Here is a 27254-nt window from a genome sequence, read left to right on the forward strand (position 1 = left end):
TGTGACCTTCACCTGTTTAACTGGGGCCAGAGCAGGCATGTAGAGGATTGCTTTTCACTCATTCCCAACTTTGGCACCCCCTTTACAGATTCAGTTACTGAAGGAATACTTTCCAAGTGCTAGGCACCTGTGGGCTGGCACGCCTAGAGATGAGACAGCCACAGGACGTAGGTGCTCAAGGGCCTTGCAGCTGTTGAGTGGAGCAGACAAAAACACCATATGATAACCATGCTCCTGGTGCTCCCTACTAGGTACTGTGGGTGGGACACAAATCAGCTGCAAATCTTGCCCCTGAGGAATCTGCAGTCTACTCATTCAGACACAGTCACCCCAAATCACTGCTCTACAAGGTGAAAAGTGGCCCAGATAAAGTTCCTGTCTCCTAGCTCCTTGCTGATTGTGCTCCTCCACAAGGGAAAAATTACTTAAAACATCTTTCCTCGGCCCAGACAGGCCCCACTGGGCACGGGTGTGAGATGATGGAGTGCTGTTGAAGGAATGCCCCGAGACTGAAGGGAGCAGCTGGGCAGCGCAGCGGCGGCCGGGCCGCGGCAGTCCGAGGAGCCCGGCCTCTGACGGAGTGAAGTCTTGAGGCCTGACCGCGGAGTCGAGGCTCGGTGAGGCCTTCTGGAGCGGAGCGGCCCAGCCGGCGAGTGCGAAGACAGGATCCGCAGGCGACAGACGCTGTGGAGACGCCTCACGGGGGCTCGCAGGGGCCCGAGCTGTGTTCGGGTCCGATTCTCGGTCAAGAGGGCGAATATCTGACTGGAGAAGCTCGGTGGAGAAAGGCTTTCTGAGGACGGTGAGGGACAGGATTTGGTTCTGCGGGCAGGCAAGCCTGAGGAACCCCGAGGGTCTGAGGAGATCAGGCCGTAAGGATTGGGGCCCGAGAGCGCATTCTGCGGCCGGTCCGCGGGGCGCGGGGATTGGACACCCTGGCGTGCCGAGTGCAGACATCCCCAGAGGAGAGGCCGAGAGCGGGCAGCGAGCCCAGCGCGCGCCAACCGCTGCGGCGCCTCAGAGAGGCCCGCCCACCTACCACCCCACCCTGTTCTCATTGGCGCCTCTCACTTCTTCGCGGATTGGCTACCTCCGGATCCAATAAGCCAGGCCTGAGTCCTACTTCCGGGGAGAGTGAGGTCGGCCCCTGGAGAAGCCGGAAGAGTGCATTTGCGCGCGCTTCCCAAAGTCGCTGCAGCTCGGAGGGCAGTGGTGCGCGCCGCGCGGGAGGCGGGGGCTGGGGAAGATACGTAAAGAGGAAGGGCGGAGGATTGGAGGGGGAGGTGCCCTTGCGGACCGTAAGGGGCGGGGCCTACGGGGAGTGGAAGAATTAAATGAAACTGGGCGGGCCTTAAGTAAACTAGGGGACAAGGGCTTGGTGGGCGAGGCCTTAAGGGCTGTGTAGTCTGTGTGGGCGTGGTCTTTTGGCTAAGGGAGATCTGGTACCGAGTGGGCGGGGCCATTATGAGGCGGAGCCTGGCGTGGAATTGTTCGCTCCCTTCTGCTATGCAGCATGGGGCATCGTACTCTAGCTTCTTTCCCGGCCCTGTGGGCCTCCATCCCCTGTCCACGCTCGGAGCTGCGCCTGGACCTGGTTCTGGCTTCCGGACAGTCCTTCCGGTGAGTGACCCTGACTCCTCGACCCTCGACACTGCAGGTCTGGAGTGTAAAGGAATGTTGGGGGTAATGGCAGAAACAGGGTACAAAAGAGGAAATTGAGGCACGGGTGGTGAGCTTGTTTACCCCCTTTATAAAGTGGAGGTAAAAAAGCAGTGCAGGGGTACTTGGGTGGCCGAGTCGGAAGCATCCGACTCTTGATCTCTGCTCAGGTCTTGATCTCAGGGTCCTGAGTTCAAGCCCCACGTTGGGCTCCACGCTGGACATGGAGCTAACTTAAAAAAAAAAAAAAAAAGCCAGTGTATTGTTGTGAGGATCAAATGACTTGGCATTTCCTAAGTCAGTTTTGTGTATGAAGCTGTTGTAGGATGGGAGGGCCCCAAAGGGTGCAAGAAAGAAAACTGAGTACCAGGGCTGCTGTGTGCCTGGGGGCTCAGGTGGAGGGAGCAAAACCCTGCGCACTGGACTGGAGTGCTGGCGAACCAGGTATGGACACTGACCCAGACTGAGGAGCAGCTCTACTGTACTGTGTACCGAGGCGACAAGGGATGGGTTGGCAGGCCTACACCAGAAGAGCTAAAGACTGTGCACCAGTACTTCCAGCTGGATGTCAGCCTGGCTCAACTATATCACCATTGGAGTTCTGTGGACCCCCACTTTCAAGAAGTGGCTCAGAAATTCCAAGGTGAGTTCAAGGATTGGGGCAGGGGTTGGAGTTCTTGTAATTTGGTTAAATTACACAGTTTCACCATCTGTAAAATGGGGATTATATCAGAATTTTACAAGGATTCGTAAATCAGAATTTTACAAGGATTAAAGTAGTTAATTTAACGTGTAAAGTTTTGCTTAGAATAGTGCCTGACACATACTAATTATTTATTACTATTATTATTCTTCTGCTGATTACCACAGTGTAGTGACAAGGATATTGGGCCAAATCCTGGCTGTGTGACCTAGGGCAGGTGACGTCATTCAGTCTGTAAATATTTACAGAGCATCTGCTATGTGACTGGATATAGCAGTGAACAAAACAGACACAAATCCCCATCCTCATAGTGTTTACATTGTGGCTTCTTTATCTGTGAAATGTAATGATAGCCCAGACCTCATGGATTCTATGAGGAATGAGAGTTCTGGTGTTGCTTTCTTTAAAAATACTGTCCATCATTCCCCTGGGATGCTTCTAGGTCTTTGGTGCCTAGGATCTGAGGGTGAGAAGAGGCCACTCCTGACAGCAGGTCTGTATCCTATCCCCTACCTTTCCCCAGGTGTGCGACTCCTGCAACAGGACCCCATCGAGTGCCTTTTCTCCTTCATCTGTTCCTCCAACAACAACATTGCTCGCATAACTGGCATGGTAGAACGGCTCTGTCAGGCCTTCGGACCTCGGCTCATCCAGCTTGATGATGTCACCTACCATGGCTTCCCCAGCCTGCAGGCTCTGGCTGGTGAGTAGGTGGGTCCCTGCCCTCAGACCCTCCAATAGCTTTCAGGGTCTCTTCACTTCTCCCCTGGTCCCCTCTCCCATCTCAAAGCTTCTTGCCTTCCCAAACACTTCCAGAACCAACTTGCCTGGTCTGATCAGCCCCACCAAATCCTCCCCGTCTGTCCCTAAAATGTCAGCAGCTCACTAGTCTTTGCTTTTTACCCCATGGGTTCAGTGCTTCATCAAAAAAAACAAAACAAAAAAAACCCACTATATATAGTATATGGTACTTTGGGGTTAAGAGCATTCATTCTGGAGACAGACTGCCTAGGTCTGAATTCTACCTTTGGCACTTGACATCTAGCTGTATGACCTTGAGCACATTATTTAGTCTCTCTGTGTCAGTTTTTTCATCTGGAACAAGATAATAATGGCACCTACCTATCAGAGCTGCCACAAGGGTGAAGTAAAGAAATACACATACTGCATCTAGGACAGTGTTTGACATACAGGAATTATGCAGAAAACTTAAGTTGCCATCTCTAAGGGAACCCAAAAATTTTGCATCCAAGAGCATTAGTGTTCTTCATAGCAGCCCTGTAAGGCAAATATTTTATAGAGGCAAATATATCTGTTGGCAGATGTGAGAATAAAGCGAAGAGACGTGCTTAGGGACTGCATAGTAAGGAAACAGGCCAGCTAGAGAAAAGAGAATGTTTTTGGTACTTAGAAACCCCATCTTGGGGGGGTTGGGGAATAGAAACCCAGTCTTATGTCTCAGCTCCCAGTTTAGTAGTCATAAGACCAAAAGAATTCATTTACCTATCCAAGCTTCTCTTGTTTGTAGGATGGGAATAACAGTTTCTATTCAGAAGGGTTTGAGTGGTGAGTAAAGCATTCATGAGGCAGGGTGCTCTAAGGGTCTAAGAGCATGGGCTTTGGTTTCCCAGACCTGGGTGCAAGATCCCATCTACACCCTGTCCTTTCTCGAGCAAGTTATTACCCTAAATAATAGTGCTGTCGTCAGGGTCCTTGAGAAAAGTGTAATAATGTACCTAAAGCACTTTGCCCCCACACGATACCCAGCACTTGATAATAGAAGCTATTGTTATTATGGTTATTATTTGAGATCATAGATGTGAATGCACTTCGGAAAGGTTAAAGAACTCAACTGGGGAGTTCCACCAGGGCAGCAAGTCCTTCTTGTCCCTGCTCCAGTGCCCAACACTGGGTAGTAGGTACTCAGAAAACATTTGTAGAGGGGCAGAACCCAGGCTTTAACCCTTACTTTTGCACAAGTGTCCTGGCATCTCCCAAAGGGCAATGAGGTGGGAGAGAGGTGCCTAGGGAAAGCATTCCTGTGAGGCAGAGGGCTCACACATTAGCTTGAAGACAAGAAGTATTTGAAGATGCTTGACCCCTACTCTCCCCAACTCCCAACAGGGCCAGAGGTAGAGGCTCAGCTCAGGAAGCTGGGCCTGGGGTACCGTGCCCGCTACGTGAGTGCCAGTGCTCGAGCCATCCTAGAAGAACAGGGTGGGCTGCCCTGGCTGCGGCAGCTGCACAAGGCCCCTTACGAGGAGGCCCACAAGGCCCTCTGCACCTTGCCCGGGGTGGGCACCAAGGTGAGGTCCCATTGGGATAGGAGCTACCCTTACAACCCATGTGGAGAATAGCAGAGAAAGAGACAAGGCAAGCCTGAGAGCTGGCTACATGCTTGGCTTCTGGAGCCAGGGCAGGAAGAGAAAGGATACAAGCAGATGTTTTATTAGAGAAAATGCAAAGTGCAGAAGGAGTATACAGGACTTTGTCCCTTGAGTGCATTTTTAAAAAGGCTATTCAGGTGCACATATACACTGCTATATGTGTACAAAAATTTCCAGGAGGAACCACAGGAAACTTAATAGTGGTTACCTATGGGAAGACAAGTGGAAAGATGTTTTTCCTTTTCATGTTGTTCTTATCTTGAAATTATATGTACTTATAAAAGTTTTTGTTTAATATCAACAAGGTTTGCTAACAGTAAAATGATTGGGAATTGGGCATTTATTGTTTTCTTCTTTATACTTCTGTCTAGATTAAAAATGGATTTTTGTTTAAAAACCTTTTTAATGGGCTCTGAACTTCAGCCTAACAGAGAATCTTGGTTCTGCCTCTTCTAGCCATGTAACCTTGGCTAAGTCACTTCACCTTTCGGAACCTGTTTTCTTGTTTGCAGAATGGATATAGTACTGCCTTCTTCCCAGGTTATGATGAGAACCTGGCCCACATGGGTGTTTACACAGTAGAAATCTCATCATAGCTATTTTTAAAGTTATTACAAGATGGTGTATATTGATGGAGAATATAAAATAATAGTAACCTCGGAGTAGAGAAGGAAACAGCCAGCTTTGGGACCAGAAGCAGGATGCTGGCTGGATCCTGCCATTCCTCCTCTGTGGCTCACTCTTTTTCTTTCAAAGGTGGCTGACTGCATCTGCTTGATGGCCCTAGACAAGCCCCAGGCCGTGCCCGTGGATGTCCACATGTGGCAGATTGCCCAGCGTGACTACAGCTGGCACCCCACCACGTCCCAGGCCAAGGGTCCAAGCCCGCAGGCTAACAGGGAACTGGGTAAGGAGAGAGTGGGACACTGGAGCTGGGAGTGGGCTGAGGTGGTAGAAACTTTTCACACCTCTCCATAAAATCCCACTCCTGTGGATAGGGAGTAGGAGGGCCAATTAATTTCACCTTATCACTCTGGTGTAGGAAGCTTTTTCCGGAGCCTGTGGGGACCTTATGCTGGCTGGGCCCAAGCAGTAAGTGTACTGAAGCTTCTCTTCCTCCTCCTCCTCCCACCCAGACCCCTTAGGACTCCTCCCCCAGCCCTGACCCAGTTGACTCCTCCACCAGCACTGCCATTCCAGGTGGTCCTCCAGGACTCTTCACCCACCCCAGCCCTGACTCTAGTGGGCGCTCCTTGCCCTGACCCTGCTCCCCGTGAACTCTTGTAGCTCTCCACACTGCCACCAGCCCCACCAGCCCTGACTCTGTGTACCCTGACCCCCAAGAGTGTCCTCCCTGCTGCCCCCAGGTACTGTTCAGTGCTGACCTGTGCCAACCCCACCAGGCTCAGGAGCCACCAGCAAAGCGCAGGAGATCTACAGACCCAGAAGGCTACGTGGGGGGCACTGGACAAAGGGGTTCCCCAAATACCTCTCCCCCCATCCAGTTTTGTGTTGGGAAGGGGGCATCCTGCAACTACCTCAGGGGCCAGGTGCACTCAAATTAAGTAGTTTGCACAGCAGTGTGGGGTGGGGATTCCCTGGAGAGACAGAGCTACCTATGTTTTTATCTCTTCCCTTTATTACAAGAAAGAACAATAAAATAGAAACATTTGTATGGAAAATGCAGCAGAGGAGTGATAGGGAAAGGGGTGGGTAGGCGGCGGGGCAGGGTAACTCTCCAATTCAGGGAGGGATGGGGAGCAGGGTGCCCCAACCCCTCCCACGCGAAGGGTTTGGACCCTGGATCTGGGGCCCTAGAGCTGTGGAGGCAGCGCAGGGGACAGTCCCGGACCCGGCTCCGCGCAGCCGTCTCGACAGCAGCAGCCAGCTGCTGGCCCTGCATGAGGAGAGAGAACAGAGTTGGCCATAGGCGCAGACCCTCCACTCCAGCCTGGATGCCTCTTCATGGACCACTCACGCCCTTGCATAGAGCACTGGTCCTCACCCCCAGCTGCTGGTGTCAGCAGCTCCCCGTGGCTCGCCGTCGGTCCCTGCCCCTCCTGGCTGGTGCCCAGCTGGAGCTTCCTCATGTGCCGCACCACAGCCGTGGCATTGAAAGCTTGCTGTGGGGAGAAGGGGGAGATCATGTGACAGGGTCTAGTGGTGGAATTCTTGCACTGGTTTTGTTATTTTTCCTTCAGGTGTTAGTGGTTGATCCACTAAAGCCCCTGAAACCTCTACAAGTCTTTATTAAATGACACTCAGCCATATTATATATTTACACACACATACATGCATATATATAAAATATGTGTATATGAACAAGTATATATTATAACCCTTTATAATTAATTGATCGCAAACAATATAGCAGCATGTGTCAGGCACTGTTCTAAGCACTTTATTTAGCAATTCATTTAATCTTCACAGAGGTCTTTGAGGTGGGCTCTGTTAGTGTCACCATTGCCACAGGAGAAAACAGGCACAGGGAGGTTGAATAACTTGCCCACGTACCTTTGTGTATCATTCTCTACTTCACATATCCACCAAGGTGTCCGGCACATACCTCAAATTCACCATGTCCAAAACCAGAATCACCCCCCCCAAGTGTGTACCCCTGGGATCCCCATCTCAATGATAGTACCACCATTCACCATTTCCCCAACCAAAATCTTGGGCTAGCCCTTGACATCTCTCTCTGCCAACATCTCTTCTACCATCACTTGTCAGTTCTACCTCCTAAAGGACTCCTGAGCCATCCACTGTTCTCTGGTCCAAGCCCTCACCATCTCCTGCCCACATCTCTGCTACAGCCTCCCAGGCGTGAGTCCATGGCTCTCTCTGCACCCTGAGAGCCCTTTCTGGAAGGCAGGTTACTGCTGAAAATCTTTCTGGGGCTCGCCAGTATCTTCAGGACTGAGTCCGTTCTCCACTGTGGCACTTGAGGCCTCTACCTGCATTTCCAGTCTGGGCTCCTGCCCCGCAACCCCTCCAGTCCATCCGGGCTTACTGAGCACGTGCACCTCCCTGAATGGCCACATTCTCTCTCTCTTGCCTCTGGCCCTCTGCATGCCAGTTCCCTCTGCTGCAGACATGATTCTGCTGTACCTGGCTAATTCCTACTCAGCTATCGAGTCTGATAGGTCTGTCAGGCCATCAGCATCCTTCCAGGACCCCGTAGATTGGAGTAGATGTCTCTGAGTTATACTGTTCTCCCTCTAGCCTTGGAGGTCAGGGACTCTCACTGGGATAGAGTAGGTGTCAGGGAGTGTTGAATGAATGAGTTTCTTTAGTAAGCATCCCTGAGCAGTTACTGTGTGCTTGACTTGATGCTAGGTGCTGTGGGAGCTGAGGTCTGGAGTGGGCTGGGAAGGACGCCTAGGGAGGCTGGGACCCAGGATTAGGAACGTGGGCTCACCTTCCACTTGCTCTTGGCAAAATTCTTCTTGATCTGCTCGCTCACCGACTGGTGAATATTCTTATCTAGAGCCGTATCTCCTGCAATCCTAGGATGGGGGTGTGTGGAGGGTTGTCTGTGAAGGCAGAGGCAGCCTTGAGGGCCCCAGACCCCACCCCAGCTTGCAGCTTGTGGGAGCTCTCACCATGGGTGCTGCAAGGCCTGTTCACAGGTGAACCTCTTTTCAGGATCCTTCTCCATCAAGTGCCGGATGAAGTCTTTGGCTGAACCCCCAAGGCAAGAGCAAAGACAGAAACAGCATGGTGGTGCCTGTGGACACCCCTAAGACAAAACCCACCCCCTCAGGTCTGGCCTGGCATTTAAGCAAGACAAGAGGCCAGATCTGTCCATGCGGCACCCGATCCCCCTTGTACTCTTTCTCTAAGCACCCCCCCACCGCAGCCTTCCAGCTCTCTCCTTTTTCCCGTATGAAAAACTTGTTCTTAAAGAAGATTCTACTCAGTGTATTCACACTGATGTGTAAGTGACTGATAATGGCTTCATAGGTTTGCCTCCTAATAGGAGGCACAAAAGGACAGATGAGAACCTTCATGGTGGTGTTTGAGGCATTAGGAAGTCAAATGGGTGAGGTATTTTCAAAAATACTATTTTTGAAGGTGAATGAATGCAGGCCTACAAGCTTCTCAGACCGGGGGCCAGGCAGAGGGAAGCACCTGGGGTTGGGTGTCTGGTCTGGAAAACAGCTCTTAGCTTGGGGCTGGGGAATCTGACCAAAGGCAGGCAGTGAAGAGACCCCAAAACAGATGTGAAAGGCACCAGAGGTAGGGCCCAGGGGAAGAAGGCAAAGCCTCAAATACCAGAGTCAGAGATGTCGTCCCAGTAAGGAGAGTCAAACTCGTACTCGGCCTTCAAAATCTGTTCAAAGAGTTTGGCATCATTCTCGTCATAGAAGGGGGGGTAACCGCAGAGCCTGGGCAGGGAGAAACTCATCCTCATATCCACTTTCAGTGCACCCATTGGCTCCAGGAAGGAGCTTTGGGGCAGTCTTCGGTCAGGCAGCACCCACAGGAAGGAGTTCCCCCTTTTACAAAGAGGGGATATCTGCCCCTCTCTGATTTTTTTCATTCCTGTCCAGCTACACTGGCCTTTCTGTTTCTTAATTTTCTACCATCTTTCCTTCCTCAGGGCCTTTGCACTTGCTGGTCCTTCTGCCTAAACCATTCTTCCCCCACACCTCGAATGTCTGGCTCCCTCACTTCATTCAGGAGGCTGTTCAAGTGTCACCTCCTAAGAAAGGACTTTCCTGACCTTATCTAAAATGGCATCCATCCCCATCTCCCTACCCTGCTTGATTTTTCTTCATAGTATTTTAATACCTGACATTATTTTATAGATGTATTTACTTGTTTATTATCTATCTCCCCTACTAGAGTTTTTGCTCCCTGAGGGCAGGCACTTTGTTTTGTTCTCTGCTAAATCCCCAGTGCTTAGCATAATGCCAGAAACATAGTATATATTGAATGAAGTAATCTTACTCATTAATTGCTAGATATAAACATAGGCGGCAGGAAAGAAGAAATAGCAGAGAGGAGGAAGAGAGCAAAGTAGGGGAGAGGAGAACACTGGAGCCACATGCCCCAATGGCCAAGCCCCCACTCACAGAATGTAGGCAATGACCCCAATGGACCAGCAATCCACTGCCTTGCTGTAGGGCTTCTGGGCCAGGACCTCGGGGGCTATGGAGGGAAAGGGACATGGTGGTGACAAATCTCTGCCCTGTAGCTCCCAATTCCTCCCCTACACATGGCCCCAGCCCAGGATGCTCCATACCCACATATCCTGGGGTTCCACAGGCTGTGGAGAGCACACTGCCGGGGTCCTCCATCTTGGAGAGCCCAAAGTCAGAGATCATGATCTTGGAGTCCTCATCCAGGCTGTAGTACAACAGGTTCTCTGGCTTGGAAGGGGGAGGGAAAGGAAGAGGCAGAGATGGCCAGACGCTGGCAGAACCATCTGCCTCCCCAAGCACCCCTCAAAAACTGAGCCTCCCAAAAGCCACTGTGTTGAAGGCACATGAAGCTCAAGGAAGTTCTCAAGGAGGTTAAAAGTACCAGAAAGGACAAGGGCCTCGGGAATGTGAGAGGGAATTTTCTATAAACCTCAGGTTTATATTGTGAGCCCTGAATAATTTTTGAGCACCTACTGTGTGCCAGATCCTGTGCTAGTGCTTGATTTCATTTCTTCCTTACCACATCCCTGTCAGGCCGATCTGAATAATCCCACTTTACAGATGGGAAAACTGATGCCTTGAGAGGCAAAGTGACTTGCCTGAGAACCTACAGTTAGGGAGTAGTAGGGACGGAATTCAAGCCCAGATCTGTCTCACCCCAGCGCTTTTCTAGACCGGAGGAGATGTACTACAAAATGTGAATCCATCATAGTCTCTGAGGTGTAGGATTTCAGGGGTTTCTGGCTTCCTTCTTTATGTTTTGCTGTCCCCTCCAAGTTTTCTACGAAGAGCAAGGGGGACTTTTATTATGAGAAAAAGACCTAGCCGTTATTTGGACAAAAATACCAGCTCTGTTCACCTTTGTATCCATTTAAGTGTCCAAACTGGAAGGGGAGGAGGCAGTTTAGGCTTTACAGGGTGCATTTTGCAGAAGGGAAGCCAAAGCTCAGGGAAGGGGTAAGAGTTGCCCCAGGTCATACAGTCAGGGGTTTGCGGAGGCCCCACCCGGCACCCCAGCTCACCACACACCCTCGTACCCCACCTTGAGGTCTCGGTGTACGATGCCCAGGTCGTGCAGGTACTTGACGGCATCTAGCACCTGGAAGATGAGGCGGCTGGCGTCCCGCTCCGTGTAGAAGCCTTTCTCCACAATGCGGTCAAACAGTTCCCCGCCGGACACCCTGCAGCCGGGGACAGGACAGTCTGGCCACAGAGGCTAGGGAGGGGCAGCAGGGGGAGGTGTGAGCAAGGGGTGGGGCCACTCACAGCTGCATGATGAGGTAGAGGTGACCCCCACTCTCATAGATGTCATCCAGGGCTACAATGTTGGGGTGCTTGATCCTGAGAGGAGAAATGAGGTAGTTCAGAGCTGAGGACAGCTCAGCCACTTTGCTACCCTCACCTCGAAAGACCACCACTGCAGACCTGGGCAGGACAAACCAGAGTTCTGGGTCCCAAAAGGAAAAGCTGATTTACCACAATTTATTATGATGTAATGGAAGGTAGGAGAGCACAGAGATTGTAAACAAACACTGGGCCCTAGCATCGGACCCATCTGACTGGGTCTCACCTGCCTCTAGTGCGTGCTGTTGGAGGCAAGTCTTTTTACCTTGCGGCACTGATCAATACACGCTTTTCAAGTGTTTCTGTGTTTATAAGTCCGTCAGCCTCTGCCACCAGAACACCAGCTCCAGGAGACCAGGGGCTTTATCTTACCATTGTTCCTCCCACACCTGGTGTAGAGTAAGTGCTCACTTATTCATTGAATATTAAGCCTCAGTTTCCTCATCTATAATATGAAGCCAATGACTTCCCTCAGTACTTCCCTCAAAGAGTTGAGGTGAGGATCACGTGAGAAAATGCAGGTAAGAATCTTGGTATAATGCCTGGTACACGGTGAATGCTCAATAAATGAACCAATGATGGTGACTGAGCTTGACAGAAGCCATGGCTCTGCCACAAAGTTGCTGTGTGACCTTGGGCGAATCCCTTACCCTCTCTGGGCCTCAGTCCCCTCCCCCACCCAGTAGTGGAAATTATCATTTCATCCCTGCCCAGGGTGGTTGGAAAGCTCAGGAGAGAGGATGGAAGTGAAGGTTCTCTATAAGCTTTCCAGTGAGGGCAGCAGGTTTCACATCAGTATGAGCTAATCATAGACTAGTTGGTTATTTAATCAGAGGGTCATGAGACAGGCATTTTTTAACTTCCTGAGTGGCTTTAATATATAGGGGGGAACTTGAGGTAGGTCTACGATCGCACCAGTTGAGATACATTGCTTCAAGCCATGCTCAAGGATTGGCTTTTAGATCTGACTGAACAGATTAAACCACTGTAAATAAGCAGTGGCCTTTCAGTCACATCTGTCATGTTAACTGCTGCACTAGACACAGGAGATAAAGGAACCTCTAATGTTCTCCACAACCCTACCAAGTGGAGATTATTACCCCATTTTATAAATGAGCAATTTGAGGCTCACAAGTTAAACGATTTGCCCAAAGCACAAAGCAGAGGTAGGAAGAGAATGGGAGGAGTCAAGGCAGGGTCAACCCAGGCAGAAACAAGGTGGCCCACGCACTTATGCAGGACAGCGATCTCATTCTCCATGCTGCCCTCCTTGCCCTCCAGAGCCTTCTTGGCGATGCATTTGATGGCCACCAGCTTGTGAGTTCTCTTATCTTCTGCCAGGATTACCTCTGAGAAGGCCCCCCTGCAGAGAGAGGGGATTCATGAGCTGGGGAACTGGAACCTTAGCTTCCCTTCAGCCCCTCCTCCATACCCCTAAGGGTTAGGTGACCACCTGTGAACCAAGGATGTGGGATGAGCCTCCCTCCATCACTCTTCCACCCACCCACCCACTCCCGACCCCGGCCGCGCGGTGGTCACATGACCCAGGTCTGGCCAATCAGAGTAGCCTATCCCTGGCTACAGTAATTGGGTCCTGTGATGCAAGCCAGGTTACTGGCACTTTGATAATGAGCAGCTTTTTGGGCGCCTGGGTGGCTCAGTTAGTTAAACGACTGCCTTCGGCTCAGGTCATGATCTTGGAGTCCCGGGATCGAGTCCCGCATCGAGTCCCGCATTGGGCTCCCCACTCAGCGGGGAGTCTGCTTCTCCCTCTGACCCTCTCCCCTCTCATGCTCTATCTCATTCTCTCTCTCAGATAAATATATAAATAAAATCTTAAAAAAAAAAAAAAAAGAATGAGCAGCTTTTTTCTACCAAGCTGGTAAGATGGGAGCCTGGAGCTAATGATGGTTATCTTTGCCACCACTTGAGAAGAGCCTGCTTGAGAACGAAGGTAACACAAAGGAAATCAGAGCTAAGAAATTCCTGATGACAATTTCCTGATAACAACATGTGAGTCTCTGAATCCAGCCATGCCTGACGTTTATGCCCTCAGCTTATTGATTTTTTTTTTTAAGGTTTTATTTATTCATCTGACAGAAACAGAGACAGCCAGAGCAGGAACACAAGCAGGAGTGGGAGAGGGAGAAGCAGGCTTCCCGCCGAGCAGGGAGCCCGATGTGGGGCTCGATCCCAGGACCCTGGGATCATGACCCGAGCCGAAGGCAGACGCTTAACGACTGAGCCACCCAGGCGCCCCCTCAGCTTATTGATTTATGCACAACTGATTCATTTCTTTTTCTGCTACAGTCAATTTGAGTCATGGTTTATAAACACCTTTTATATCCTTGAAGAACCATCAGCATCACCTGGGAACTTTTTTATGAGTGCAGAATCTCAGGTCTCAACCCCAGACCCACTAAGTCAGAATCTGCATTTTAACAAGCTCTTCAGGTAATCTATGCTCACTGAAATTTGAGAAGCAATATTTTACAACAAGCTCTTAGAAAAGAGCAAACTCATTTGCACTAGAGTTCACTGATAAGGAGGATATACTGGAGTATTTTTCTAGGACTTCTTGCTTTCTCTGGGATAAGAGGAAGTCATATGTCAAAACCATCTCTTGTGGTAAAATCTCAATCATCAGAATAACTAGTGACTGTGGGGGCGCCTGCATGGCTCAGTCAGTTGGGCATCTCCCTTTGGCTCAGGTCGTGATCTCGGGGTCCCAGGGTCGAGCCCCATGTCAGGCTCCCTGCTCCACGGGGAGCCTACTTCTCCCTCTGCCTCTCCCCTGACTTGTGCTCTCTCTCTCAAATAAATAAATAAAATCTTGGAAAAAAAAAACACAAAAAAAACCCTAGTGACTCTGGTAGCCTCATTGCTGGTTTCCAGTCTTGTCCCTCTCCAATTTACCCTCCACGCTTTGGCCAGAGTGACCATCCTCAATTGCAAGCCTGCGAAAATGTCTTAAATGTCTTCCTATGGCTCGTGAGACAAAGTCCAGCCTCCATAACTCGGCTTTCAAGGCCTTACATGACCTGCTCTCTCTTCTCAGCCACTTCTTGCACTCTTCCCCAGTCTCTGATTATAATAAGCTCTATCATTCTTATCCTCTTTCCACACATAACCTGCTTCTCAGCCTTTGCTTATGCTCTTCCTTCTGCCTGGAATGCCCTTCTCCCTCTCTGACAAGTGCATTTCTGCTTATCCTTCAGTCCCTAGCTCAAATACCCGCTTCTCCAGAAAGGTTTCCCCAGGCAGAAGCCACCATTCTGGGCTCTACAAAGTCCTCATTCCTGACTTTAACGGGAGCACATCATATACCCTCTTGTCATTTTCCCTGGGTGTGTTTCCCTCACATGTTTAGGACCGACTTGAGGGGCAGAAATCAGGTTTGGGTTATTTCTGGATTCCCACCACTGAGAAAAGAACCATGCCCAGCTTCAGTTCCTAACCTAGGCCAAAACCCCCAGCTCTTGGCCAAAAATTGGAAAAACTGGCTCCTTCCTTCTCCCTTACTTCGTTCTCTTCACAGGAACCCAGAGCTGTAGCCAAGAGCAGTGTCTGTTCTACCCACTGTCAGCCAGAAGTGAAAACATGGGCCAGACTGGGCCATGGCAAGGCTGCCACGGGGCTGGGACTATAGGAAACAGGAAGCGATGATCAACTGACCAGAGGAAGTACCACCCTGGACTCAGCCTCCCCAGCCAGCCAGGCCCAAGAATGAAGACCTTCCCAACCCACCCCCTAGCTCAGACAGCCCCCCCCCACCGCCCCCGCTTGCCTGCCCTGAGACTCACGTTCCCAGAACATCACGGAAGTCGTAAATGTCCCTAATGTCCTCCACCTGCTTCCAGCTGGGGCCGTCCACTGCCCCCCGCATGGCCCACTGCCCCCTGGCCACAGCCAGGGCTCCTGAGAAGGGGAATGGAGGGAAAAGACTCAGTGGGGCCCAGCCTTCTATGTTGGAACTTCGGGAACTGAGGCCCCATTCAGTCATTCAGCCTGCATTTATTCATTCCTTGGTTCATTCATTTGACAAAATTATTCAGCAAATTCATTCATTCACCAGTCATTTGTTTCTCCCACAAGTCCTCATGCCTAGACATTCGTTCACTAATTTATTCAGCTTACCTCCCAGTTTCTCCCTCTCCAAATCCAAACACTCAGGTGGACACTGACCCCCAGGAGGACAGCAGAGAAGACCCCAGAGCAGCTTGTAGAAGCACAGGGTCCTGGAGGGTCCCCCTATCCCCAGAACCAGCAATGTCTCAGCCCCACCCTGGGAATTGCTGGGGTGTCTCCTCTCCTTCCTCTTTCTTCTCCCACCCAGCCTCTCGGAAATCAGGTTTCCGGCAGCCTGGGCTTCCAGCAATATCTCAGCCACGTTTTTAAATAGCTCCTTCTGCACTGTTACCACAGCAACAACAGCCACAGCTGGAGCTCCCCAGGCCTCCTATTACCCCCCTCTCCCTCCTGGCTCCCTGTTTGGGTCCCAGAAGCCTGAGAAATGGGCTTCTTCTGACCCTGATCTAGCTGGTACCTTTCTCCATTGAGACCTCTGTCAGCCGGAGGGTGGGAGTTCTCTCCCCATTTATCAGATGGACAATGGGGAGACTGAGGTTGGCAATGGATAGGGACTGGGTCCATCTTTGCCCAAATGATGACTGGCTGGGGTCCAGCTAAGCTTGCTGAGGACAAAGGACTTTGATGGGGCCACTCTCAGCTTGTCTTTCCAATTTGCAGCCAGACTGGGGCCCATTCAGAGCCCAGCATGCTGTGTGACCTCAAGGAAGGGACTTTCCCTTTCTGTTTCCTCTGTGGGAGAATGAGGGATGGTGTCCTGACTAGAGTCCCTGGTGTGAGATCCCACTCCTTGGATGGGACCTGGTTCTCTGGAGGGGCCTGACCACCTATCCCAGGGGCAGAAACTTTTAGGAAAGGAGACATGATGGTAAGCTCTCAAGGCAGAGTTTTAAAACCCACCTGGAGGCTTGGCAAATGCAACCCTCACAGGTCCACAGACACACCCGGACACACCAAGCTCCACCCACACCTCTGAACAAAAATACCTGCCCCAAGATTCAGTACATTCCATACCCAGATACCCCAACACCCGATCATACATGTAAACCCAGACATCAGCACACATGTCCACATACACACTCCCCCCAGACATCCTCACACCCAAACATCCCTCCCACGGATCCCTCTTACACCCCCCCAAAACACACATCTGCACACACACACACACACACATTCCTCAGCTATGTACTGGACATCCCAGATTCACTCATACCCTTCATCCTGTTTCTATACACCTTAGAAACTCCTGTGCTCCAAACCGCACCCCAACTCCTTACACACCTAACTTCAAACATCTTCAATACACAATCGTATAGCCTCAACTCTTACTACTCTTGAGCCAGATACCAGCATGCACAACACTTGGACACACATCTGCAACAAAAACAGATTCCCAGACACCCCCACCCATAAATATACCCTTACATGCAACTCCATATCTGATCCACATGCCTGTGCTAAGACATTAGCACAACCCAACACAGCCCCCACATATCTATAGCTCCAAATGCCAAGTCCGTCCATATTCAGGCCCAGTCGATCACAGGCGCGCGCGCGCGCGCGCGCACACACGCACACACACACACACGCACACGCACACACACACACACACACACACACACACACACCCTCCCCACCTTCCTCTAGTACACACTCAGTTCCCCCACAGCCGCCCGGCACCTGCTGGGCCTCGGGCCGACGTTGGAGAGAAAGGCCCTGCCTTGCCTCTCCCTGCCTATCCAGAGCCCAGCCCGTCCGGGCACCCACTCCCATCCTTGGGTGAGGGTATCCAACGAGCTACTGAGGGCGTCTGGCCACCCCTCCTCCGCGCCCCGGAGCACAGGCGGGGCGGCGCCTGGGCTGTACCTGCGGCTGCCCCGCCGCGGGGCTGGCTGGGAGGCCCGAGGTGGCTGGCGCGGAGCTCTGGCTGTCGGTTGCCGTCCGCCGCCGCTCCGCTCCTGGCTCGCCCGCCCGCTCTCTCGCTGGGGCTCGGCTCGGGCTCTGCTGGCCCCCTCCGCCCGCCTGCGGCTCTGATGTCAGTGGAGGAGGAGCCTGCGGCGGGGGGACGAGTGACTGGAAGGCTCCGCTGCGCTCCCGGGCTGGGGAAGGGGCGCGGTGGTTGAGGAGGAATCCCCTAGTTCAGGTCAGATCCTCTTCTGGACTCTTCCCTCCCCTCCTCTCTGCTGGAGCCCCCATTTCACAGAGGGGACAACTGAGGCCCTGAGAGCTGAAGGGTTCAAAATCAGCAGTTGGTCAGAGGAAAAATAGAATTCGAATCCAGGTCTGTGTGATGTCAGATTCTGGCGGGTTCCACCCAGTCGTCTTTTGGAGTTTGAGACCAGTTCTGGGAGCTCCCTTGGGGATCTTGGGCTCTTTCTCCCCATTCCCGCTCACCCCCCTTTCCCTCAGTGCCCCAAAGGGAATTAGGCCCTCAAAAGGGCTCAGGAGACTGATGGGGGCGGGGATGAAGGGGTAGAGAAAGGGCAAAGCAAGAGCAGACAGTGAAGAGAAAGGAGGCAGTTATAGGGAGGTGGCCCCAGTTGACAGGCAGGGAAACAGACCCGGTGTTCCTGTTCCAGTCCCCTGCACCTGCCCCTCAAAATAGGTGTGGTGCCCCCGAGGGACTGGGACAGGGAGGGGGAGGGTAAGGGAGGGAGATAAATCAGGATCCTGGAGGAAGCAGGCCAAAGAAGACCAAAGTGCGACGGGACTGGGCGGGTGCCAAGGGCTGATGGCTAGGGGCCAGGTTTGGGGTGAGGGGGGAGCACAAATTGCTCCTGGGATGTGGGCAGGGGGCCAAGGGACCTGACTGAGGTCCTCTTGCGCAAGTCTTTCCTTGGGAAGAAACTTGGTGCAGGGGGAGAGGGGGAGCAATTCAAAGGAAGTGCAGGTGGGGCTGGACTGGGGCCAGAGAAGGCACATTGCTGTGAACCCCCCACTCCACCCCCATCACTTCCCACTGCCCAAATTTCTGCATTTTCCAGTGGGACATGGGAAAAGGACAATGCTTACCCCAAATCAATTTCCACTGGCTTTTACCTCTCTTATCCTTGGGACTAGGTCAGGGGTGGTCGATGTTATGCCCATTTTACAGAGAGAGGACAATGGCTGAGGTTCCTAGAAAGGCTTTAAAGACTCACTTGAGTCACACTTCACCTCTCTGAGACTCAGTTTTTTCATCTGGAATATGGGAATATGGACGACCAACTCAGAATTCTCCCGAGAATTCTGTGAGATAATGAATGTGAAGTGCCTGGAATATTGTAGGGGTTCAAATATGAGGGCTAAAGTTAGTGTAAACCGAGGCTCCGAGAAGGGACTTGGTTTGTCCAGGGGCAAGGGAGTAAGGGGCAATTTCCTTCCCCTGAATCTCAGTATCTCAGACTTCCCAGTCCATGGAAAAATCACATTTCCTGCTCAGGGCTGAGCCCCTACTCTCCCCTATACCCACCCATTGAGCTAGAATTGTTTCACCACAAATTCCTGTTTATCTCATTGACAATATTCCTAAGGTGATAAGGTAGTCTCTGCCTGAAGACTTGTACAACTTTTATACTCTGTTTTACATTTTGCCTGCTTTTGAGTATGTTTGAGGGCACTTACAATTTCTTTTTTAACAAATACATTCTCTTTTATTTTTAAAATATTTCTACCAAACAAGTAATTATGTCAGATACTAAAACACACAAAGACCATCCTTGTCATTTATCAGATTCTTTCACTTGCCAAGTAACAGAATCCCAACCAAAGCCAGCTTCATCGAAGAGGAAACTGTGACTGCAAGACTGAAGGAAGAACACCATGGATCAGGGTCTTGGAGACTGGAACTGGAGACACAAGACTCACAGGATTTGCTTTCTTGCATCTCTCCTGTCTCGATTTCTCTGCACGTTGACTTCCCTTCCTCTGTAGAGTGATCTCTCTGCCTCGCAGGAAACATGGTATGAGGCAGACCCAGCTTTCAATGTGAACCAAGCAGGAGAGCTATATACCCAGTTTCATATATCACTCTCAGGGAAGGACTCTGATGAGTTCTGCTAGAGTAACATGCCTACCGCATGGCCCCAAACAAACTATTGCCAAGGAAATAAGGTACTATATTGGGCAAATGTACTGGCACGGGCAGCCACACCATGGGATGAAAAGGGGTATCTTGCCAAAAGGAAGTAAGGGTTCTGGGCACACTTTGAATAACAAATCCATCCCAGCCCTGCTCCCATCAATCAGAAATAACCAGTATTAGTATTTTTGGGTACATATTCCTCCAGACTCTTTGGGATGCATATACATATTCACATTCCGTACTACAGTCCCAACCCCCAATGAGCATATTTCTAGGTACTAAAACAAAAAGTCAAGGAAAGTCAAATATATGAAGCAAAAAAGGAAATAATCCTCTTCTCCCCTTTGTTATTAAAAAGATGACAAAACAACTCAGACATCTCCATCAATTCTCTAACCTGACACTGGAGGGGTGAATGGTTTTCTAAGATTAGAGAAAATGGAAGAATTCTTTTTTTTTTAAAGATATTTATTTATTTGAGAGGCGCCTGGGTGGCTCAGTTGTTAAGCGGCTGCCTTAGGCTCACGTCATGATCCCAGGGTCCTGGGATGGAGCCCCACATCGGGCTCCCTGCTCGTCCGGAAGCCTGCTTCTCCCTCTCCCTCTCCCCCTGCTTGTGTTCCCTCTCTCGCTGTGTCTCTCTCTGTCAAATACATAAATAAAATCTTTAAAAAAAAGATTTTTATTTATTTGAGAGAGAGAACAGGAGCAGGGGGAGGGGCAGAGGGAGAGGGAGAGAGACAAACACACTCCCCGTTGAGTGGGGAGCCCAACAAGGGGGTGGGGGTGGGGGGGATGGGGGGCTCCATCCCAGGACCCTGGGATCACAAACTGAGCTGAAGGCAGCCCCTTACCCACTGAGCCACCCAAGCACCCGAAAATGGAAGAATTCTTATGGAAATGATGGACAGGGTTATTTACAAAACAGAAAACCATTCTTTAACTTCTATTGCTGGAAACAAACCAAAAAAACCTACCCTACTCCAAAATTATATCCAGCATTAAAAGGCAAACTTCAGACTGGGGAAATGTCTTACAGACAATGGGATAATATTTCTATTATGTGAGGAACACCTAACATTGATAACAAACAGACTAAGGACCCAATAATTGGTCAGCGGAGACAGATAAAACACGATAAACATGGGACATTTTCTACCTCACATAAGTAACCAAAGCAGTGCAAACTAAAAGGCCATTTATAGTCCTTTGATTTTGAAGTTTAAAAAACTGGTGACACCGAAGACTGTTGTCAGTGTGAGCAACAGATACTTCTACATTTCTGGTGGAAAAAGGACTTGCTAAAATCTTTTGGAAAGCCATTTGGCAATATTCATCAAAGGCTTAAATAATGGCCAGGGCTTTAAAAAAAAAAAGATTTTATTTATTTACTTGAGAAAGTGAGAGAGAGAGAGCGAGATCACGAGCAGGGGCGGGGGGCAGAGGGAGAAGCAGACTCCTCACTAAGCAGGGAGCCCGATGCCGGACTCCATCCCAGGACCTTGGGATCATGACCTGAGCTGAGCGCAAATGCTTAAACAAACGTCCAGGCCTTTTGACCTAGGCATTCGTCTTCTGGGAATTAATTTCAGGGAAATAGTCCTAAATTAAGACAAAGCTATATACTCCAAGATATTTGAAGAAATATTTTTCTAACAGCAAAATGCAGAAGAAATCACAAAGAAGGGAATGATTTAAAAACCTAAGGTACGCCTATGAGATGTAATCCTTCACAGTTCATAGACTAATGGTAATGCAACCTACTTAATAAAAGGATAGGGGCACCTGGGTGGCTCATTCGTTAAGCGTCTGCCTTCAGCTCCGGTCATGATCCCAGGGTCCTGGGATCGAGCCCCGCATTGGGCTCCCTGCTCGGCGGGAAGCCTGCTTCTCCCTCTCCCACTCCCTCTGCTTGTGTGTTCCCTCTCTCGCTGTGTCTCTGTCAAATAAATAAATAAAATCTTAAAAAAAATAATATTAAAAAAAGGATAAAAATGCTTGTAATGTTAAGCAGGTACGCAGTTTGGCAACTTCAGTTTAAAATGTGAACCATACATTATTCATAGCAAAGAGTGGAGAGGAACACCACAAATGATAATAATGGTCCAAAAATTATCCGCTTTTATTTTGTTTCTTTTACTTCTCTCTATAGGTCCGTATTCTCCAAACTTTGTTGAATATGTTCAAACTTTACAGTCAAAAAGTCACTTTAAAAAATTTATGCCAAAAGATGGTGGGTGTGTACCAACTTAGTGTTTAATTTTTAAAATTTTATTTAAAAAAATAACAACAAAGAAATAGAATGGATTTAGGGCGCCTGGGTGGCTCAGTTGGTTAAGCGACTGCCTTCAGCTCAGGTCATGATCCTGGAGTCCCGGGATCGAGTCCCACATCGGGCTCCCTGCTCAGCAGGGAGTCTGCCTCTCCCTCTGACCCTCTTCCCTCTCGTGCTCTCTATCTCTCATTCTCTCTCTCTCAAATAAATAAATAAAATCTTTTTTTAAAAAAAGAAAGAAATAGAATGGATTTAAATGTCATATCTATCAACTCTTTTCTCTCCTACTATTGAAACAGTGATGGCTCATTAAAAGAAGTTTTGGGGTCAGACAGACCAGGGTTCAAACTGCATCTCTAACCCTTACCAGCTATGGGATCTTGAACAAATTATTTCAACTGTCCTGAGCCTCAGTTTCTTCAACTATAACATGGCATAATCATACCGATAAGCATACCTACTTTGTAAGGTTATTTTGAGAATGAGACAGAAAGTGACTTTCAGCCATTGTCACTTGGGTTTCCAGCAGGTATCTGGTGCATAATAGATGCTCAGTAAGAAATGAGATAGAAGAGGGGCACCTGGGTGGCTCAGTTGTTAAGCGTCTGCCTTTGGCTCAGGTCATGATCCCCTGGTCCTGGGATCGAGCCCCACATCAGTCTCCCTGCTCTGCGGGAAGCCTGCTTCTCCCTCTCCCACTCCCCCTGCTTGTGTTCCCTCTCTCGCTGTATCTCTCTCTGTCAAATAAATAAATATCTTTAAAAAAAAAAAGGAATGAGATACAAGAAAGGAGGTTTCTTCTCCTTTTATAGACATCCTTTTAATATTATTTTTCCTTCCATTCTTGAAGCCCCACATAGTCTAGTTAAGCTCCAAATGTGGGGTTTCCTTTCTGCCCTTATGGTGCCTACCCCTACTTCTCATCCAATCAGGAGCAGCCCATCTCAGGAGGCTCAGAGGTCCCTCCAATATTTATCAGATCTCACTGATTTCTCCTGGCTGGCAGGCATATTCTGGGGCAATGACTCTCGTGCTTTTCTCTGATAATCAATCCATAATTTTGTATGTGGTGGTTCTGGCAGGCCCAGAGAGGGACACTTAGAATAGGGCCTCTAGAGTCTACAAAACTGGCTTACAAAACTGGTGCCCCACCAGCTATCTGATCTGGCTCTTCCCCTTTCTGTATCTTAGTTCCCTCAACTGTAAAACAGGGTAATGATCTTGCCTGCTCTGACACAGAGAATTCATGTAAAATGCTTGGTGCCACCCTAGCTTGGTCCCTTGCAGAAGCAGCCTCCCGGAGTTGTCTTACAACAATGTGACCGGAGCTTTCATCAAAAGTTGTGATAAGGAATCACCATGTGAAACTCAATTTCCACTTGCTGTCAAATTTGTGGAGAACATTATCAATTTATGACTCTAGTGGAGAAATTTCTCCAGCATGAGCAATTACTGGAATTTTTGTCAGGAAAACTGGGAAATGCCCTTTCCTCTGATATCAAAAGTTCTGAGACTGATTCATCTTTTTTTTTTAAGATTTTATTTATTTATTTGAGAGAGAGAGAATGAGAGATAGAGAGCACGAGAGGGAAGAGGGTCAGAGGAAGAAGCAGGCTCCCCGCCGAGCAGGGAGCCCGATGCGGGACTCAATCCCGGGACTCCAGGATCATGACCTGAGCCGAAGGCAGTCGCTCAACCAACTGAGCCACCCAGGCGCCCGAAACTGATTCATGTTATCTCCATTTTTGTCTTGGCTTCCAGGAAGCTTAGAGCTAAGTCTGATGCTTAATAACAGCAGCTGCATTAAACCTGATGGGCTTAATTCTATATTTGTATTTCATGAAAATCATTGTACACATCCTCAGTTATAAGCTTTCTCAAATTCTTTTGGGGAAGGAAGGAAGGAAAGAAGGAAGGAGACAACAAAGTAAGAAAGAAAGAGAGAAAGAAAGAAAGAAAAATAAAGAAAGAAAGAAAGAAAGAAATAAAGAAAGAAAGAAAGAAAGAAAGAAAGAAAGAAAGAAAGAAAGAAAGAAAAAGAAAGAAAGAAAGAAAAAAAGAAAGAAAGAAAGAAAGAAAGAAAGAAAGAAAGAAAGAAAGAAAGAAAGAAAGAAAGAAAGAAAGAAAGAAAGAAAGAAAGAAAGAAAGAAAAAGGAACGAAGAAAGAGAGAGAGAGGAGGAAGGAAGGGAAGAAGGAAGAAAGGGAGGAAAGAACAGAAGAAATCAGATATACTTTGAAAAGAATACTTGGTCCACTGTAGCAGCTAAAATATAGGTTTGGTTTCCTTAATAGACACTCAAAATAGTTGTGATTTAAATAAAATGGAAGTGTATACCAATCTGACCAACATAAGTAGTCCGAGGCTGGCATGATGACTACAAGGTAGGAGGGATCTTGGCTTCTTCTTACCTTGTTGCTCATTGTTCCCACAGGGTTATCTCTGACCACATGTTTCAGGATGGCTTGCCACCATGTCTCATCCTAGCCAGGGGAAATGGGAACATGGAAGGCATACCCTTTGAGACTCATGACCTCATAGTTACACACATCTCTTCCACTCACATCCTTTTGGCCAAAACTTCATCACATGACCACCCTAACTGCAAGAGAAGTTGGGATATTTAATCTTTGAGGCATATGTCCTATTAAAAATCAGGGGTTCTATTAACTATCGAGGGAGAACAGATTTTGGAGGACATCTACCAGTTTCTGCAGCATCCACTGTCTCAGATGTATTTCTTTGCACATGATTTCACTCCAGTCTGCCCTGTTTCACTCTCACCCCTTCTAATCAGTCTGGCTTCCATGCTATCAGAGCGCTTTTCAATTCAGAGTGCTATTATGGCACTCCCCTGCTCACACCACCCCTAAATCCCTACTATGTAGAAAGGTGATTCTCAAACTTTAATATGCATCAGGAATCACCTGGAGAGCATGTTAACATGGAGAAGGCTGGAGCCTCCCAGCAGAGTTTCTAATTCAGTAGGTCTAAGACCCAAGAATTTGCATCTTTAGTAAGATGCCAGGTGATGCTGGCATCTTTCCCGAGGGCTCCGAGCCCAAGGTGTACCTCCTCTATTGGCCTGAACACTACAATATCCTCTACAAATAGGGCTGGCCCCGGCCTACCGCTGCCCTGCCTGCCCTCCCCTCTGCCAGGCGCTAGACAGGTACAGAGGTTTTTTGTGGTTGTAAATGGTCATATTTCACACCCCCCCGCTTCCCCGTCATGCAACCTTCCACGTTTTATTAAAGGGGATGCTGGTGGTGAGTCGTATGTGTGCATGTCCCTGCTCTGCTGCTGCCTGCCTGCCTGGCTATGTGTCCGGCTGTCACCCTGCCCCCCCCCCTCAGGTGGGTTCCTCTTAGCCTTCCACCTGTTCACATCCAAGCCTCCCTACCAGGAGCAGTTTTGAGGGGCCTAGGCCTCTTGGGGACCCCTCCTGGTTCCCTGCTTCCTTCCCTTCAGGCACCCATCCCCCTTCCCTCGTTAGCTGGCCCAGGGGCTTCCACAAGAATCTTGGAGGTTCCTTGGGGGACTTGCCCAGGGACCTAGGACTGCCCAGGTTAGAGGCCGCTCCCTCCTAGGCCCTGACTCCACCTTGCTGTCCTGGTCAGGGCCCCCAAACCTGAGCTGCCTGCCCTCCCATCAGGGGTCTGCATGGTCCAGTCTTGGGTGGAGAGGGCTGACATTGTGGGACCTGGCTCAGGGCAGGTGGAGGAGCTGGGGTGGCACCAACCTGGCTGGGGAGGGGCAGCCTTCAAGCCGGTGCTTGGTCCATGGTCCCCAGGTCTAGGCAGGGCTTTGTCAGGCTGCCATTCCTCCCCCATCCCTCTCCCTGCCTGTGCCTGCTTTGCACCCCCTTTGCTTGGGCCACACTGTCTCTGCATTGCCTTCCTTTTTGCCTTTACCTCTTCCACCCCCAGCACATGTGGGGTCTTGGCCCCCAGGCTGTGAGCTCCTTGGGGGCAGGCCTTCAATAAATGTGACGTGCTGCTGCCCCACCCCCAAAAGTTGCTGCTGGCCCAAGGACCACACTTTTTTTTAAAAGATTCTATTTATAAGTAATCTCTACACCTAGTGTGGGGCTCAAACTCACAACCTTGAGATCAAGAGTCACATGTTCTGGGGCGCCTGGGTGGCTCAGTTGGTTAAGCGACTGCCTTCGGCTCAGGTCATGATCCTGGAGTCCCAGGATTGAGTCCCACATCAGGCTCCCTGGTCAGCAGTGAGTCTGCTTCTCCCTCTGACCCTCTTCCCTCTTGTGCTCTCTATCTCTCATTCTCTCTCTCTCAAATAAATAAATAAAATCTTAAAAAAAAAAAAAAACACATGTTCTACCATCTGAGCCAGCCAGGCGCCCCCACCACCCAAGGACCACACTTTGAGAACCACTGACCTTGAGAATAAAGCCCATGCTCCTTAACCTACCATTCACAGCCAGCGTGGTCTCAACCTACTTTCCAGCTTCATCTCTTATCCTTCCCCTCCCCCTCCACACACCTAGGGCTCCAGTCACAGTGATGTTCTCACCTCTCTCTAAGCAGGTCAGCTGTTCACACCTCTGTGCCTCACTGTTCCTTTTGTCTGCAATGTCTTCTGCCTGGCAACTTCCGTTCCACAACCTCGCTGAAGCTTTTCCTGACCCTCTAAACTGTTAAGTCATTCTGTGCCCCAGGTCCCTGCAGACTTTGTACATTCTTCTGTTATTGCTCTTATCGCCTTGTGTTTTGTCTTTCCAGCTGCCTGTCTCTGGAGCCCTAGTCATGTACAGAGCTCTCAGCCATAGCAACAGGGTCATGCGTAAGAAAACAAAAGTATGAATGAGGAAGGGAGGCAAGTCGATGGGGTGAATAAACAAAGGAGGTGAGTGAAGAGAAGAAATGATGAGTTAGTACATGAACGAGTGAGTTATGGTCCATTTGTGTTTGGTTCTCTCCATTAAGTCCTGAGTTCCATAGCAGGAAGGGAATTTATACTCTAACCACATTGCCACAAAGTTCCAGCCATCATTTCCTTCTAAGCGGGAGTTAACTGGGACCCAGCATCCATCAAGTCAACCACCGCCCTCCCCCCACCAACCCCGAGTGCTCAGGAGCTGGAAGGGGCTGGAGACCTATGCTGGGTCACTTTCCTGACATCAAGGCTTAACCTCCACTCAATCTTCCCTGTTCTCATGCACACTGGTGTTTCCAAAAGTCAGTTATAAGACATTTGGGACACTGGAGAAACAATGATGGTGGATGCTTCCCAGGGCCAAGACACAAAAGGCTTTTTTACCCAACTAGTGATAAGGTGTCAGGGTTGTTTCAGATTAAAATTGTAAGCTTGAGGTGCTGAAACTACTCTCCCCCTCCTCATGGGGAACACAGCTTCCTCCAAACCCCATAAAGGAGGCCTCCTCTGGATCCAGCAGACACGGATGTGGCCATAAGAAGGGACTCCCTGGGCCACTGTGGTTGTCAACTCAGCCATGGTGCTATCTGAGCTGTTCCTGCACCAGTGTTGTGTAGTCTCAGAAGCCATTGCACATTGAGCTTCAGTGTCCTCTTCTGCAGGGTGGAAATATTCCTATTCACCTCGTA

General features: G+C 49.7%; 2 protein-coding genes across 10 annotated transcripts; one reads left to right on the forward strand and one right to left on the reverse strand.

Annotated features, from left to right (window-relative positions):
* The first annotated feature begins 1105 nt into the window (after positions 1 to 1105).
* Positions 1106 to 14948, forward strand: OGG1 (8-oxoguanine DNA glycosylase). Of its 6 annotated transcripts, none has more exons than XM_027586754.1 (7): positions 1106 to 1620; positions 2055 to 2302; positions 2886 to 3065; positions 4487 to 4668; positions 5506 to 5656; positions 5792 to 5841; positions 6117 to 6431. In XM_027586754.1, exons 1-7 carry the CDS (start codon positions 1514 to 1516, stop codon positions 6312 to 6314), a joined length of 1116 nt encoding a protein of 371 aa, XP_027442555.1. In that variant the 5' UTR covers positions 1106 to 1513; the 3' UTR covers positions 6315 to 6431. The 6 variants fall into 6 exon arrangements, with proteins under 6 accessions (XP_027442555.1, XP_027442556.1, XP_027442557.1 ...); XM_027586755.1 differs by having other exon boundaries at positions 6153 to 6431; XM_027586760.1 differs by lacking the exon at positions 6117 to 6431 and adding an exon at positions 14779 to 14889 and having other exon boundaries at positions 1499 to 1620.
* On the reverse strand, positions 6420 to 17586 carry CAMK1 (calcium/calmodulin dependent protein kinase I). Of its 4 annotated transcripts, none has more exons than XM_027586751.2 (11): positions 17196 to 17586; positions 15044 to 15158; positions 12472 to 12603; positions 11163 to 11237; positions 10939 to 11077; positions 9998 to 10124; positions 9828 to 9903; positions 9025 to 9137; positions 8352 to 8430; positions 8168 to 8255; positions 6420 to 6872 (listed from the first exon to the last, which is right to left on the reverse strand). In XM_027586751.2, exons 2-11 carry the CDS (start codon positions 15124 to 15126, stop codon positions 6564 to 6566), a joined length of 1221 nt encoding a protein of 406 aa, XP_027442552.1. In that variant the 5' UTR covers positions 15127 to 15158; positions 17196 to 17586; the 3' UTR covers positions 6420 to 6563. The 4 variants fall into 4 exon arrangements, with proteins under 4 accessions (XP_027442552.1, XP_027442554.1, XP_027442553.1 ...); XM_027586753.2 differs by lacking the exon at positions 15044 to 15158 and having other exon boundaries at positions 6420 to 6646; positions 6755 to 6872; positions 17196 to 17336; XM_027586752.2 differs by lacking the exon at positions 17196 to 17586 and adding an exon at positions 15378 to 15531.
* Between the last annotated feature and the right edge of the window lie 9668 nt (positions 17587 to 27254).

The sequence above is a fragment of the Zalophus californianus genome, chromosome 1, assembly GCF_009762305.2.
Source record: "Zalophus californianus isolate mZalCal1 chromosome 1, mZalCal1.pri.v2, whole genome shotgun sequence".
Lineage (NCBI taxonomy): Eukaryota > Metazoa > Chordata > Mammalia > Carnivora > Otariidae > Zalophus > Zalophus californianus.